This window comes from Quercus robur, chromosome 2 (assembly GCF_932294415.1).
Source record: "Quercus robur chromosome 2, dhQueRobu3.1, whole genome shotgun sequence".
Classification (NCBI taxonomy): domain Eukaryota; kingdom Viridiplantae; phylum Streptophyta; class Magnoliopsida; order Fagales; family Fagaceae; genus Quercus; species Quercus robur.
Window position 1 is genome coordinate 3,398,704 of NC_065535.1, and position 17,712 is coordinate 3,416,415.

Consider the following 17,712-nt stretch of genomic DNA (forward strand, 5'->3'; position numbering starts at 1 on the left):
GGGGGTTGCTGGAAAAGCATAAGGGCATGGTTTTGGGTATGGGCTTGTCAGATGCAGAATTCTGTATTACTGTGTTGGTGGCTTTTTCCCTTGCCCTGCCCCTGTACCGAGTTTGCCTTTTTTCTCCAGGTGTTTTGGGAGGTGCTGAGCATAAGGTCGTCCTCGGCCATGTCCTCGTGCCCTTCTTGGGCTTTCATTAGGCGTCCTCGGAAACAGCTCTCCTCGGCTTAGGCCTTGGGCCCAAACGTAGAGTGGGCTTGGGCCACAAATTATCAGGCCCCACACTATTCATTCCTGACCTTAAGAAATTGTAAAAGAAGTACCTGTGCATTGACTGAAGTCGGTGCCATTCAATCAAGGCTAGCAGTTCTCCCTCGATTATACGTCAAACAAAGCAAGGAAATTGGATATCAATTACATTTTTCTATGTGGTTGAAGTAATAATAAATCATAAATATGGAGAGATATATGCATGCTAGGACAAATGAATAAAGGGTTAAAAACCTTAAGGTTATACTGTTGCTAATTGCTGGACCTGGTAAAATTGTTGTTTTATGTCGCCAATATCGTATCTCCATAATCAGCAAATAGTGTGTAGAGTAGTTTTCTCTCCACTCCAAACAGTGAAAGCTTACGTATGGTGTTTACATTGATAGGACCACTCGGATAGAAATACACCTAATCCTTAGAAATAATCTGTTAGCTAGGCTATATGCAGTGTGTCCTCAACATGCAAATCCCATACGTATTGGGCTACCCTGTTTAGGGCAAGCCCGGCCCAATGCCTAATTGTTAAAATTCGAACGTAACACTTACCCAAACTTTTTTTGCCGAGAACCCAAAATAATATTACTACCAATATTATCAATCCCAGATAACAATAGGACAAGAACACAAATATTTATAGGAAAATCTTTTTCTCTTTGAAGGGAAAAACTAAGAGATAATCTCTGAATCAATTTCACTATTCTCAAATCAATTATAATATCTTTTGTGTATGTCTCACAGTAATACTTTGCTCTCTCCTCCTTAGCTATCTTCTTGAAAGCGGCAACCATTTGCTCTCTTCTCCTTGGCAATTTTCTCCAAAGCGAAAATTCATTTTTTCTCTCCTGGTTTCACACTCTATTTTCCCTTTCCCCATAGGGAGGACTTTTGGGCCAAAGCCATCAAATTCTTTGTAGTAATATCTATTTATAAGACTCTTTTCCTATTCCCTCTTGGATTAGAAATACATTACTTCTTTAAAAAGGAATAGACTTTCATTTCACACCAAAGAATAGTCTTTTCTTCCATATCAAAGAATAGACTTTCCTTCCACACCAAGGAATCATATTTTCTTCCATACAAGGGAAGCCCAAATTAATTTTTCCTTCTTCAACTAAGAAACCTAATTGAGTTTTCAAGTCACAATTGGAATTTGAGGCAATTTCCTAACAATCTTCACCTTGACTCAAATTCTATCAACTATCTTCAAATATCTTCTTTCCTCTTGGGATAGCTCCACCTTAATCAAGTAGTCTTCTTTTCCTTTTGGAATAGCTCCACCTCAATCAAAATAATCCCTTCTCTTCTATCTTAATTCACACGGAAAGCCATCCACTAAATCAACCAAGCTTACCACTTGTTGGTTGAGGAGTTTCTTTGAATAATTAATATAACATATGTCAACACACTTTAACCCAAAATTCCCAAGCCTCAATGGGTATGTGTTCAATTATATAATATTAACTACTCATTCTTCTCATCATTACTCAATGTGAGATTTCACTCACACGTGTAACCTAACACAAACCTTATCATGTACTCTTTTGACTTCAATCACTTATATTTATTATCTTTTTTTTTTTTTTTTTTTTTGCTGAGAACCCAAATCTTTTTATCTACTCTTTTGACTTCAATTGCTTATACAGATGAGACTTATAAATTATAATTAAGTGTTATGGTTATATTTCAGCCACAAAAAGAAAAAGAAAAAGAAAAAAGTGTTAAGGTTATGTTTGTTTGAAAATTGGAGAAAGAATATCATTTTCTTTTTAATTTGTGAATTACACTGAACGCATATCAGTCAACAGGTACATCTGGTCTTATCTTTGAAAGAAAGGAAAAAAAAAAGAAAATAAAACCCCTTTTTGACTGCAATTTCCAAATATCTGGTATATATTAAAAAAAAAAAAAAAAAAAAAAAGAGATATTGTTCTTTGCTCTTTTTCTGAGCTACTCTGGGAAATTGTATGCAGCAGCTAGAGTTAAGAAGCGAAAGAATGACTCTGCTAGTAAGGTATTGCCTAAAACACTTCCATTTTGCCCATGCATGATTATGTGCTTTTTGCATAAATCCTGATTAATTAAGATGCATCAGTTCGATAGTTCATTATCAGCCAGATGATTTTCTTTACTTCATTCAAGATCTTGTTAGCTTTTCCATTGTTAGTTTGGTTTCTTTTTCCCTTGATAATTAATTGTTAGTTTGTTATCTTTTTATTGAGCCAATTGTTTATGAACTGTTAGGAGAAAGGCATGATACCACTGGACAAGCTTGCGAATATCCAAATTCCACCACCACTAAAGAAGCAATTAGTTGATGATTGTGACTTTATTACTCATTTAGGCAAGGTACCATATCCTCTATGTTTTACTGTACATTTGAGATTTCTAGTCCTCTGTTGATGCCTAATTTGGTGTTGGAACGTGGTTGCTGTAGAATGCTTCAGTAGACTTGCTAGAGTTAGTGAATTGATTCTCTCTTCTTTTTTTTTTTTTTTTTTTTTTTTTTTTTTTTTTTTTTTTTTCATGGTGTAATCAACCTCTATATCTTAGCCACTAACCTAATTTTGTAGGATTTTTATTTACAGCTAGGAACATGCGTCAGCATGCATTTAGTGCATTTGTTAATTCTTACTTTGAGTGTGTGTTTGGGTTAGGATGAAAAATGAAAATTATTTCACTATTCAACTTATTTTTGCTATAAGTCATGGGTCTCACTGCACTTTTTGACACTATTTATGAGCCCTACGGTATTATTTCAACTAACTTTTACTTTTATCTACAATACTTTCAGGAGGGATTTTGCAGACTTGCGGAGTGAGAAGAAAGAATATCATAAATTAACATGCGGTTGGAAGAAAATTGCAAACTAGCATCTTGAGTTTCATAAACGCAATCTCAATCTAAAACTCGAGAATTAAAGACTCGATTCCCACTTGATAAGTTGGAAATATGATGCCAGATAGATCTCGAGTCTCATAGACTCTATTTCTAAAAAGCAAAACCGAGTCTCTAAGACTCGATTTTGGTACTTTGAAGAACAAAAGATCTGAAGAATAGGAAGAACGATCCGACAACGAAGAATAGAGGAACGATTTGACGACGAAGAACCGATCTAATGACGAAGAACAGAGGAACGATCTGACGACAAAGAACAGATGAACGATCTGACGAAGAACAGAGGAAGAACCAAGAACACTGGAGCTTCGAATGCGAGGAAGAAGAAGTGAAACTCGAGTATTTAAAACTTGAGTCTTAAAAGTGGTACGGACTGAAATCGAGACTTAAAAACTCGAGTTTTATCTTGGAACTCGAGTTTTAGACACTTGAGATACTAGTTTACAACACTGTTTTGAAATATGACAACTAACTAAATTTTTTGATATTTAATGTTATTTGGAAAAAAAATTTGTACTTTCAGTAATAATTTTTCAATTTCAGCAAAATAAGTTATATCCAAACACACCATATTAAAGAAACTCATGTACATAGTTGTTCCCTTTTTTATCATTGATAACCAACTACCTGGTACCTAATGTAACTACCTGTTAGAATGACACAGCTATTGGAATTCTAACTAGGATATAAATGAGTCACAGGACTGATTTTCATTGTCATTGTTCTAGCCATACTCTGCTTTATTAACCAAAGTTTTTTTCTTAATAATCTTTCTTGGTTCTTACATGGTTACATCACTGCTATAGGGGATTTATGGAAGAAAACTTTGTTACATGGTTTGAGCATACTTTGCATTATCAAGCGCATTTCATTCTTAATTGTGTTACATGTTTGTTGTGTGGTTTCATGACTAAGGATTTATGGATGAACATTCTATTTTTGATAAGTATGGAATAACATTTTATAATATGAAATACCATATGTTTGCAATGAGTTTCTAATATCAATCATTAATTAAGCAACTAAATATGTTGCAAATGACTAACTAAGCATTACCAGTTAATCATTATTTTAATTTGTAGTTTATGTTTGTATATTTTGGTTTTTTAATTTTTTAATGTATTTATCACTTGTAAAAGATTTTGGTTTATGTTCTCTCTTGCAGCTTGTTAAACTTCCACGTGCCCCAAATGTTGATGAAATATTGAAGAAGTATCTGGGTTACAGGTTAAAGAAGGATAACTCGTAAGTTCATTCCCGGTTTTTTTGGCCACTTCTCAGTCTTTTACTTTTTGGCTCGCTAAATTTCAAGTCTTTCTTGTATAGTGGACCATAATTTACAGAATTTATTTTGTTGTAATGTTTACCTGGCACCTATTTCTTTACCTGTAATATACTACACTTGTTTTTTTTTTTTTGGCTGGATTTTCACAAAATGCATCATCAACTGACTTATTCTTTAAAATAAGTGGTTTTTGATTTTTGTATGGCTTCTTTTTATAGAACTAGCTTCTGAAGACTCAACCCAACTAAGCCTTAATTTAAATCAAATTGGGGTTGGCTATGAACCTCTTCAACTAATCGGGGTGTTGACCACATTTATTGTTTTCTGCCATACTGTAAATTCTTTGCCACCTCCCAGTTTAATAGTGTTTCTTCACTATTTATACCCGTGCCATTTTCTCCTTCCTCTACGTAATTTTCACTCCATCAAAATGAATAAAACATTCTCTTTAACATGTGCATTAATCAGTCTCATGCACATGGCCAAACCATTGTTATCAACTATTTTGCATATTAATCATCTTTACATTTGAAAGGATGGCATCATTCTTTATCTTATATTTCCTAGTATTTCTCCTTATCCATCTTAGCATTTTAATTTCAACTACACTCACGTATGACTATGTTGCTTTTTAACTGTCCAACAATTTGTAGCATAGACTATAGTGAGTTTTATAGCAATCTTATAGCCCTTCAGCTGATACAGTATTCCCGATATACTGTAAATGCCCTCAAGTGTTAAACTTACTATTGATGCATCTTGCAACTTCTGTATTTAGACATTACTTTCCTATGCAATTTTTGTTGTGTGTGAAATTCTTTTAAATCATGTTTTTGGAATTGATGCATTCGTGTCTTGGTAACTACCTATTGTTCGTGTTCTGGTGTTCACGTTTTTGTGTGTTGTCATTGTTCTTTCTCTGTAACGTAATTAAACGGATATAGGATAGCTGATTCAGTGAGAGAAATTCTGAAAGGATTACGTTGTTACTTCGACAAAGCATTGCCAGCAAATGGCGGCAATACTTCTATATAAAAGTGAGCGTCGGCAATATAAAGAAGCAATTTCAGTTGATGTCTCTCCTTCAACTGTATATGGTGCTGAACATCTATGCGCCTCTTGGGTATGTTTATCCTTTTATGCTAAAAGTCAATTATTTTCTTGGGAAAATTTGTTACGTTTTCTGTGTTTTAAATAGCAATAATCTTGATTTATTATATTTTAAATAAATTAATCAACAGATGTTGCGTCTCTTTTGTGAAGTTTGATTTGTAGGATGATTCTAGTTTTTTTTACCTTAAATATATTAATGCTTATTGTTCATGATTATGTAGAATGTGGAAGTTTCGACATTTATCAAACATGTTGAGGCCAATAGGGCTGGCTAAATGAGTAATTCTTCCTGCTATGCCCCTATCAAAATTGGCTGGCTGGCAGAGTTCTACTTCTACCTGGATAAGTTTTTTAGACAACTGTTGGGTCTGTATATCTTCTACTAAAGCTAAACTTTATATATATCAGGGGCTCTGTATAAATAAAATGATGCAGCACAAAATTCTTAAAGGGAACTGAGAATAAACAAATGAATAGAAAAATAAAATAAGGATAAAATAAACACACCACCCCTGTGGTATACCCTTAAAACATGAAACTATATTATTTTTACCTATCAAAAAAAAAAAAAAAAACATGAAACTATTCTATGGTTTATTTTTTAACACTTACTTTCCTTGTGGATTGCTTTATGAGGCATTTTTGCTAATTTAATGAAATTTGATGATATATTACCAGTGCCAACAATACCCATTGGAAAATGAACTTAGGAATCAGCACTATGCCATTGGAAAATTGCAATAGAAATTTTAAATCAAGCTTGTTTCCATTGGAGTGTAATAGCTAATTATATCGGCTAGTGGGATTCAACCGTAATTCTTAACTGACTTGGGCCAAAACCCAATTATTGAATTCATAAATAACCTTTATTCTAGGAAATTAAGTAAAATGCCAATAACTTTATAAACTACTATGACCTAAAATAAAATCCAATGGACCAATAGTAAAAAGAAAATTGACTTCTAAAAATAAATAAAACTACATTAAAATAAAATTGTTTTTGTGCTCCCTGCATCATAAAATGTGCTAGGAGACCATGAGTTATGGAAAATAGAAATGACTGTTTACATATGTTAATCTATGCTAGTACATTTTCTGGTAGTTTATGGTAGCACTTGTCCAATATTCATCAATTGCATTGAGCTGATCTTGAAACAGTCCTAAAAATCCTTCCTCTTGCCCTTTTGTGACTGATTTTTATCAAAATTTTCTAATGCATTTAGTTTTAAGTGGTTTATGTGTAGATTTGTTTCTGTTCTAAGTTTAAAACTATTTTTTGTATCTAATGCTAAAACAAAGAAGACGTGTGAAATGTTTGGAAGATTTACCCTTATTAGCTTATTATGTGTTTGTGTAGTGAATTGCATCATTTTCAATGTTACAAGATCTTATATGACCGAAGTCCTAGCTGATCAATGTTTCTATGCAAGTTTTTAAATATTCTTACATGTTACAATAAAAATTATTCTTAACTACATATTTTTAAATTAATATTTATAACTAGTTTAATTTTGTAATTTGAGGAAGTAGCCTTGTTTAATAAATTTTTTCTTACTTATAAAAAAGAAGAAGATATGGTGACAACTAATCTATTTTTTTTTTGAGTAAACAGTAGTACTTATTAGAACACACACGAAAATAATAATAATATTTTAAACCAGGTTTATAATATATTATATAACCATAGTACAACTACAAAAGGGCCTAACATTTGTAGTTGTAGACTGGGATTATAAACAGCGGACATTAGACACACAGAACCAATGTGGGATAAACATCCCTGTTCATTTTTTTTGAGTAAACAGTAATACTTATTAGAGCACACATGAAAATAATAATAGTGTTTTAAATCAGGTTTATAATACATTACATAATCAGAGTATAACTATAAAAGGGCCTAACTTTTGTAGTTGTAGACTAAGGTTATAAATAACAGACACTAGACGTACACAACCAATGTAAGATAAACATCCCTGTTTATTTATTTATTTTTTTTGAGTAACTGTAATACTTGATATGTAGTTTTGGACTTCTCTATTACTAAGTACAAAAACTTGTCTATTGCTGATTGGATCTCATTTTAGTTTGCTGTGCTTGTAACTACCACAAGAAAGAGGGTCAAAGACAGCAAATTTGGCAGTCCCGGGGTCATCTATATAATGATGGCATGCGACTTGGTAGAGGAGACTTTAGGCTTTGTTGGGGAGTTTTTAAGATAATGAAATGGAATCATCAGAAAAGAATAGAATGAAATGGAATAAAATAGAATGTATTTAAACATGAGAAATGAATAAAAAAGAATGGAATAAAATGGAATTAAGTAACCTTACATTCTTGTACACTTTTTTAATAGGTTAATTAATAATATTTTCAAAAAATTTGAAAGATTAATTCAATCTGTTATTGAAGTCAAGAAATTTAATAAAATTTTTATTATTTACTTTTAAATAATTTTATGTTTTGACTAATGGTAAAATTAATAGATATTCTAAGAGTATTGATTTGAGATATATTTTTAGAAACCTTTTTTATGAGAAAGGTAACAAAATAATTAATTTTTTTATATAAATTTTTATATTTTTCATAAAAAATAATATTAAAATTTTTAAAAAATGATTTATTAACTATTTGCTCATTAACACGATCCTTTGACTAAAGTAGAAAACTGAAAAGTCGGCGTGGGATAGACAATTTTTATTGATTGGGTGGAGCGGATTCTTGAACAACCCTAGTAACAGGCCCATTTCTTGTTTTCAATGTGCATCTCTCGTGTTATTGACTGGAACAATCTGCCTTTTTTCTTTGCCAAAATTGAATAGACTTTCTTGGACTAATCTTAAAAGCGGAAGATGACTACAAACTCCTTCTAGAAACTATAAATTATAAGCATGGTGGGAAATTTTTGTATGGTACCAACATAAAAAATAAAAGAAAAATGAAAAAGAAAACCAAGATTACCAGTATTATAGAGAGATAATTGTAAATTAAGAAAAAATAACTTTTCTATTCTCTTATATTTTCATTCTCAACTAGGAAAAATAAATATCCATCATTTTACTTTTCCGTCATTTATACTAAATATTCACGGTGAAAAATTAAAATAATTTTAAATTTTCTATCCTCTAATCTAACTAGACTCTTTCTTTCTCAGCCAAAAAAAGAAAAAAAGAAAAAAAAAAAAGACTCTTTCCGATCATATCTACCTAGATAGGACTACTTTAACCCCTAAGGTATCTTAGAGCCTTTAGACAATTAGCCCACATTCTCATCTCAGTCACATTTCACTCAGCAAAAATATGTAACGTGTGGTGGTGGTGTGTGCTTATAATTAAGCTACTACTTTAGCTTGACGTGCACTTGTCCAGCTTCATTAAACTCGTCTCCTTTTCTTCTTTTATTTTTATTTTTTTGGCTTTAAACTTCACCCATCTCACAATGGTGAAGCATATCTTAAGCATCCTCTGCAACTAGACACAACAATAATAGTGAGTCTTAATACAAAGCTGAAAATATCTAAAATTGATTTTGAAGCATATATTTTTAGTCATTTGTTGATTTCTATATATTTAACTGTCAAAATTTGCCAAATTATCATGAAGCAGAACTTTATGCTAAATAGATTTGTTAGGTTCTAAATGTTAAGAACAATTGGCAAATTGTGAACACAAACTTGTCTAGATATAGATCTTAGAGTCTATAGGTATTATTAGATAATAATCAAGGTGATTCAAGTCAAGATTTAAGAACATATGACAGTTTTTAGACCCTTAAACAATTGATTAAACCTGGGTAATTAGCCAAGTTGTTACTTAGTCCAATTAAACAAGTTTAGGTTATCACAATAATAAAGATCAAATCATGCAAAGCAGCAGAAAATAAATAATACGAGATATGATCACCCAGGAAACCAAACCGGTAAAAACCTGGGAAGGATTTGACCTGGCTATCCTCAAGGTAAACTTGAATCCACTATCTTGAAAGAATCGAAGTTCATACAAAAGGACTTACAAGCACCCCCGCTCGACTTCCTAATGCTACCAACCAGTAGAACTTACTGACACGACCACGTGCAAGCTCCGAATCCACGGACTCCTTCTTTCTTGGATTCCCACCAGCTACAAGCACACCCGCTTGTGTAGTCTTTAAGCTTTAATGGCAGCAACTGAATTGATCATCAAGGTGTAGAAAATATCTCCTCCTTGAAAATTCTAAGTTTGTGTAAAGGAAAGCTCCTCTAGATCTCACAAGAGATTTACACAAACCACAAAAATGAGCAACACTAAAACGTGGCTAGGGTTTGCCTTTTATACTTAGGACAAATAAGAAACCCTAAAAACGTTTTAAAACAAATAGGGCTGAGTTGGACGAATCTGCAGAAAAGCAATCTGCCCGAGTTTCGATCGGTCGAGCCTAAGTTTGATCGATCGAGCCAGGTCGAAAGCCACAGTGCTTCCTGCTTTAAACTCAATTCCAACTTTACATTGACATACAACTTTGAGTTAGCTTTAAACAGTTCTAAACACATTGTTTTGATCATGGTTTGCTAACAATACACATTAGAGTTCTAAATACATAAAATCCTAAACTTTAGAACCTAACAAACTCCCCCTTTGGCAATCCGTGACAAAACACAACTTAGAAGCTCAAAGTTTACAAAATGAAAAGCCCTTTACAAAATAATGCTCATAAACCAAATTCAATCCTAACTACTAGCCATCAGTTGCAAGTGTAGACAGCAGCTCAATTGAATCAACCTGTATATTTCCTGAAACACTAAACAAAATGCATAACCGCATGTGTGGAAATAATACAAGTAAACAAAATAACTTCTTGATTTCAAACAACACACAATAAAGACATATATCAATGAATAACTCATAAATATAAATCAATAAGCAGTTTGAAACAAGAAACAAATAAAGTACCAACAAAAACATAAAACTCCCCCTAACATGAATATCCCATAAAAAACAAGGTAAGAGCTAAAAAAGTTAAGTACATAGTGAAGCACCTAGATATAATCTAAAACTCCACAAGCTCCAACCAAAAACAAATAATCTCCCCCTGAAAACAAAAATCCTACAAGTACTCCCCCTTTTTGTGATGGAATGCCAAAGGGCAAACAAGATATCCATCATCAAAAGGGAGGTGGTCTAAACTGCGCCAACTCCGCACGCAAGGCACAGATCTCATCAAGTATGTCCACCAAAATCTGTCCTTGAGCCACCTGAACGGTCAAGACATGATCCAACGTGCGATGAATGTCTGAATCATCCGAAGCAGTCAGTGGAGGAACAGCAGCATTAGCATCAGCAGCAGTACCTGAAGTCTCAGCAGCAGTTGTACCTGTAGAAAAGGGAGGAGGGGGAATACTACTAGATGACGCACCTCTAGTATGAGGAGGAGCAACTCCCAACTGAGCAGCCCTCTGACGAAGAAAGGTGACACCTATGGGAGCTATCACATGAACATGCTCACCAGACGGAAAACCATCTAGACCTAAGTAGAGCAGAATCCTATGAATGAAAATAGGATGAATCAGCGCATGCCCTACGACAGAACTCCTATGAACCTCTTTCAAAAAACGAAGGAACAAGTGAGGAAAACTGATGGACGCTCCAGAAGCAAAGGCGTACAAAAACACACATCGCTCTAAAGGGATGGTGTGGAAGTGAGAGATAGGCCACAAGGAATGACACGCAATCCTAAAGAAGAGATAGACTGTCTCGGTAAGCTCAGCGGACGTGATCCGAGGATCAGAACCCCACTGGATAGATGACCCAGTGATGTAAGACATGACAACGTCTAAAGAGGGTGACTCATTATAGGGATAGTCAGCATCCCGAACAACCGGCATCCCAAGAGCCTCAGCCACTACCCGAGGGGTAATGGTGAACTCTACACCTCGTATCCAACTCCTAACAAGGGTGTTGGAATCATAGATGTGGCAAGAGAGGTTCTAATAGAATTCTCTAATCAGGGCGGTCGGTGGTGGATGATCTATCTCTACGAGAGGCAACCAACCCCTAGACTCAAAATTGGCCCTAATGGCCGGATCAAGCGCATCTAACACAACAGCTTGCTCAGACCAGATCTTACGCTTACAGTTAAAAGTGTCATAGGCTTCTCTACACTTATCATTCTTAAACAGCTCAACTCTAGTGGGAGACTCAGAGGAAGTGGAAGTGGTCCTATGAGCTCTAGTTTTCCTAGGCATGGTGCTAAAATAAGGATTAAAACACAGAGCGAAAGAACAAAAACCACAAAACCAAAAACCAAGGGCAGACTGCAAGTTAGCACAAAAACAAAAATATAGAATCAAAATCTATATGATGCATGAACAAGTTTAAATGTCATGATGCATGTTCTAATGCAGTGAATTAAGTCCAAAAGGTTCAAATTACAAAATTGGCTTGAACATTAAGGTTTTTAACACAAAAACCCCAAAATTTGGAAAATCACTTGATTAATTTGAAAAATATTGACGAATTGATCATTACACATGATATAATAACAAAAATAATGACCAAATACATCAATTGGATAAGCCAATTTCATCAATTTAAGCCAATTTGATAAAATCCCCAATTCGGATCAAATTCAAAACCCTAGAATTTTCAATTTTTCAAAAACCACAAATTGATCAAAGTAAACTATAGGGAACATTATTATAACATCATAGCACAAAAATCCATTGATCAATTTCACAAGAATAGGTTCGAATCATCAAAAACCCCAATATGTATGAAAGTGCCGAAAATACCTATGATAATGCATGAAAAATGCATGAAATCAAGAAATAAACTTGAAAAAGAAGGGCAAAAGGGACTTACCGGCTTCTAAGGACAAAAACCTTGCAAAAATCTTGAAGGAAAACGACAAAAATTGAATGGTGGAGCCAAGAGCCAACGCAGAGAGAGAGAAAAGAAAAGAACTATTTGAAAAGTAAGTTTGAAAAAGTACAATTCTGCCTTTTGAAAAACCTGATTCACGAGTTTCGATCGGTCGAAAATCAGCCTCGACCGGTCGAAACAGACAGAGACTCCCTCTCTCAAATTTTAAAAATTTTAAAAATTTCGATCGGTCAAAAAATAGGATGGATTGATCGAATCAAGCAAAGGCTCACCATATTTTTTGAGGAAAAACACAATTTTTGAAAAAACAAGTTGATTTAACTCAAATCATTGAAATTTAAGACCAAAAATGCATGAGTATGAGATGATATGATTTTCCAACAAGAATATTAAGCCCAAAATTCCCAAAAACAAAATTTCTTGCATTCTCCACAAATTTTCAAGCAACAAATTTAGTTTGCACATAATTGAAGGTAATTGCAAAAACTTGGTTGGTCAACACACACAATAACATGTACAATGTTTAGCAAAGAGTAACTCGTGTAGTGTGTGCGACTAGCAAAAACTTGAGATACATGTGAGGTGATATGTGAATAGCAATCAGTCATAAAGTTTACAAAATTCATCACAAAGAATTTAAAAGAGACTATTACCTAAAGAGTTACATCATATAACTCCCACATCTCCTAGATCATAAGCTTGCAATCATGTAAGTTTCTTGTATTTTTGCCTCATAGTATACATTCCAATTTTAAGTTATGTGAGTTTGGCATCAAGCCTAATAGTACACACCAATTTTGATTTTAAGAATTAAGCATTTTAACCGAGGCTTCACCTTATGTTCTTTTTGTGCATGTGCTACACTTTCTCGAGTACAAAATCTTATGATATGCATTAAGGTGTTTATGATTGGCTAGTGAACAGTGGTGAGATGATTATTTATGCCTTTCTCTAAAAGTTCAAGTCCAACATTTAAAAATATGTGACTTCAAGATTAAGACATAGTAATCAAAAACCATACACATCTTTTTCACACAACATGCACTACAAATCTTCAACTAGTAGAGTGCAATAAATAAGCTCATCAAAGCTAAAAAAGGTACAAAAGACATGTTATGTGAAAATAAATTGACCAACCTTGTTCTCAAAAACCAAGAAGAATAGTGCAAAACAAAATGCGCTTCCTTTTCCCTTTTTTTTATTTTTATTTTTATTTTATTTTAATAAAAATAAAAAAAACACCTAGAATGAAATGCATGAATGTTATGCTATGCAAATCCTAGAGACACAAAAAAAAAACAAAACCAAAGAACAATGGTTACAAAGGGTAGAGCAATGAAGCACAAGGACCATGTCAGAAAGACTAAGTTAGGTCGAGTCTTTTGCATCCACAACTTTTTAGATGCACCACGAGCATTGGAGTTTTTATTCACTTGAGAATGATTACCAACTCCAGGAGTAGAATAAAGGTTTAAAGCCTTTACCAAATCACCAATAAGTACCATAGGATCAAGTGCTTGAGGCACAGGTACTTTTGGTTTGTTTGCTTTCTTTGCAGCTTGCAGCTTGTAGCAATTTGGACGTATGTGTCCAGTCTTTCCACAAAAGTGACAAACCCATGCAGGTTTATCATGTGTCTTGTCCTTAGATAGGGTAGGCTTCTTAGGTTTAGATTCTTTCAGATAAACCCTATTCTTCCTAGATGATGAACCTTTTAAAGGTTTAGCAACCTCACTCACAGAGGGTTTGACAGTTTCACTCACTATCTCACTCACTGAAGGTTCAGAAGAAGAAGATGAAGGAACAAACTTAGTGGAATGGGGAGCGGACACACAGATGCTATCAACATAACCTAAACCAGTTTTGTCAGAAGACGACTTTTGAACACTCAGTATTTGATCAAGTTTAGAACTAGCAGATCTAGCAACAGATAAATCAAGTTCCAAAGATTTAACTTTATCAAGCAAAAGCATGTTTTCAGTTTTCACATTGTTCAAAAGATCATTAGCATCAAACAATTTAACAAGCAAAATTTTCTTTTCAAGCTCAAGAGATTCAATTTTCTTTAGGCCAAGTTCAACATTCATAGCATCCTTTGCAGTAACTTTGCAAAGTTTATTATAGGCCTCTTGAAGATCTGCATCTTCAGAGAGTTCCCCATCAGAAGGGTTCTCTTCAACAGATATGCCCTCATCAACTACAGCAGTAGCAGTGAAAGCAATGAAGTTTCCATCCTCATTACAATCAGACTCATGATCAGAAACTTCACCATCACTAAGGGTTACAGCCATAGCCTTACCCTTAGACTTCAAATAGGTTGGACATTCAGATTTCATGTGTCCATACCCTTGACACCCAAAACACTAAGAGCCCAAGGAATTATTAGAAGCTTGACCTACTCTTTCTCTAGGCTTATCATTGTTGTTAACCTTAGTGGGATCATGCTTCCTAAAATTTCTAGGTTCAGCAGTGTTTGTGCCTCTTGCCTTTCTATTGCTATTCCTGAGAAAATTTCTAAAGTTCTTGGTAAGATAGGCAATCTCTGTAGCAGAGAGCTCATCATTAAATCCACTACTATCAACATCATCAACTGACTTAAGAGCCATTGATTTGGATTTGGTAGTTTTGGGTAGATCCAACTCATAGGATTGAAGAGATCCTACAAGCTCATCAACAGGGATGGAGTCCACATCCTTACTTTCAGTAATGGCAGTCACCTTGGGTCTAAAGTCTTCAGTCAAAGATCTAAGAATCTTCTTAGGTTGATCATAGATTTCACCCAAGTTAAAAGCAGAATTAACAATATCATTCAGTTTAGCATAAAATTCATCAAAAGATTCATCATTAGACAATTTATTTATTTTGAAGTCAATTGCTTTCAAATTTAGAAGTTAATTGCTGCAATTTATTTATTTTGACAGCCTTTGTACCTTCATGCACAGTCTGGAGGATATTCCAAGCAGTATGAGCGATCTTAACATTCGAGATTCTCTTAAATTCCTCTATAGAAACAGCGTTAAAAATCGCATTCATAGCCTTGCTATTAAACGAAGCTGCTTCTTTCTAAGAAGTTTCCCACTCACTAACAGGAGTAGTGGGCTTCTCCCATCCGTATTCAACGGAATTCCACACCCTCTCATCAATGGATTTCAGGAAAGTTTTCATCCTTACTTTCCAGTAAGCATAATTATTCCCATCAAAGTGAGGAGGAATAACTAGAGAGTGTCTGTGTTCCATGACAATAGGAGTCAAGGATCAGCTCAGTGATTAAATGATCAACAACAAAAGAGCTACCCGCTCTGATACCACATGACAGTTTTTAGACCCCTTAAACAATTGATTAAACCTAGGTAATTAGCCAAGTTGTTACTTAGTCCAATTAAACAAGTCTAGGTTATCACAATAATAAAAGATCAAATCATGCAAAGCAGCGGAAAATAAATAACACAAGATATGATCACCCAGGAAACCAAACCGGTAAAAACCTGGGGAGGATTTGACCTAGCTATCCTCAAGGTAAACTTGAATCCACTATCTTGAAAGAATTGAAGTTCATAAAAAAGGACTTACAAGCACCCCCGCTCGACTTCCTAATGCTATCAATCAGTAGAACTTACTGACACGACCATGTGCAAGCTCCGAATCCACGGACTCCTTCTTTCTTGGATTCCCACCAGCTACAAGCACACCCGCTTGTGTAGTCTTTAAGCTTTAATGACAGCAACTGAATTGATCATCAAGGTGTAAAAAATATCTCCTCATTGAAAATCCTAAGTTTGTGTAAAGGAAAGCTCCTCTAGATCTCACAAGAGATTTACACAAACCGCAAAAATGAGCAACACTAAAACGTGGCTAGGGTTTGCCTTTTATACTTAGGACAAATAAGAAACCCTAAAAACGTTTTAAAACAAATAGGGCTGAGTTGGACGAATTTGCAGAAAAGCAATCTGCCCGAGCTTCGATCGGTCGAGCCTAAGCTTCGATCGATCGAGCCAGGCCGAAAGCCACAGTGCTTCCTGCTTTAAACTCGATTCCAACTTTACATTGACATACAACTTTGAGCTAGCTTTAAACACTTCTAAACATATTGTTTTGATCATGGTTTGCCAACAATACACATTAGAGTTCTAAATACATAAAATCCTAAACTTTAGAACCTAACAACATACAAGCTGCAGGAAGAAGATTTTATAGTCTGTCTGGTTCGATTGATCGAAAGACAGGCTCAATCGATCGAAAGTCGTATCTACAGAATTTTAATTAAACCCAAACAGCAGTTCAAGCCCATTAAGGATTAGAGTTTCTAATCTACTTCTCCCAGTATATAAAGGAAACCCTAAGCACGTTTTTATGTGGCTTTTTAGAGAGAAAAGAGTGTGCCTCTTTTGTATTTAGGGTTTTGTTCCTAAAAAGCTCTCTTATGTCTTCTACCGGTATTATTCCTTGAAGAATCTCAAGATCCGGTATTGTAGAAGTTGCTGCCTTCTCTTGCCATCAAAGTTGTTGATGATCTAAACCTTTAAGGGTGGTCTTGGATTCACAAACAGGAGAGTTTGTGTTGCTAAGCCTTTGAGTGGGATCTCAAAGTCACAAACGGGGGTGTTTGTGTTTTGCAAATGCTACAGAAAGAAGGAGTTCGTGGATTCGGAGCTTGCACGTGGTCGTGTCAGTAAGTTCTACTGGTGGGTAGCAATAAAAAGTTGAGCATGGGGGCTTATAAGTCTTATTGTATGAATTTCGATTCTTTCTAGTGGATTTGTTTTTTACCTTGAGAATAGCTAGGTTAAATACTCCCCAGGTTTTTTACCGGTTTGGTTTTCCTAGGTTATCATATCGTTGTGTTTTTTATTTTCCGTTGCTATACATTGATATGATTGTTTGTTTGTGTTAATCTAGATTTACTAATTTGACTAAGTAATCACTTAGCTAATTACCTAGGTTAATCTGTTTGTGGTTTTAAGGGGTCTAAAAACTATCAAGATTTATATTTTTGTGAGAGTTTTTTTTTTTTTTTTTTTCTCTCTCTCTCTCTTTTTGAAATTCAAAAACCATTTTATAACAAGTATTTATGCTATATCGATTCATATTTTTGTTGACAAAGTCAATAGGCATATTTTATTTTCCTTTTATTCGAAAAGTCAAGTTTGGTTTTACGCTTTGTTTTTTGTGAATGCAAGAAAATTTGATGGTCACATTCTAATATGAAAAATAAATTCGGTTTGTCTTTGTTCTTTGTTAATGTAGTCTTTGGCATACTCAAATCCTACATGATTGCTTCCTTATTTTGAAAATCAT

General features: G+C 34.3%; 1 protein-coding gene across 1 annotated transcript; it reads left to right on the forward strand.

The window, feature by feature from the left end:
- The first annotated feature begins 2,176 nt into the window (after positions 1-2,176).
- Positions 2,177-6,004, forward strand: LOC126709826 (protein MRG2-like). The gene is made up of 5 exons (XM_050410174.1): positions 2,177-2,281; positions 2,512-2,616; positions 4,331-4,410; positions 5,395-5,573; positions 5,785-6,004. Exons 2-4 carry the CDS (start codon positions 2,521-2,523, stop codon positions 5,483-5,485), a joined length of 267 nt encoding a protein of 88 aa, XP_050266131.1. The 5' UTR covers positions 2,177-2,281; positions 2,512-2,520; the 3' UTR covers positions 5,486-5,573; positions 5,785-6,004.
- The last annotated feature ends 11,708 nt before the right edge of the window (positions 6,005-17,712 follow it).

Coding starts and splice junctions, on each gene's coding strand:
- LOC126709826 (XM_050410174.1), top strand. CDS start 2,521: ATGATACCACTGGACAAGCTTGCGAATATCCAAATTCCACCACCACTA. Junction 2,617..4,330: donor TTATTACTCATTTAGGCAAG/GTACCATATCCT, acceptor TCTCTCTTGCAG/CTTGTTAAACTTCCACGTGC. Junction 4,411..5,394: donor AGGTTAAAGAAGGATAACTC/GTAAGTTCATTC, acceptor AAACGGATATAG/GATAGCTGATTCAGTGAGAG.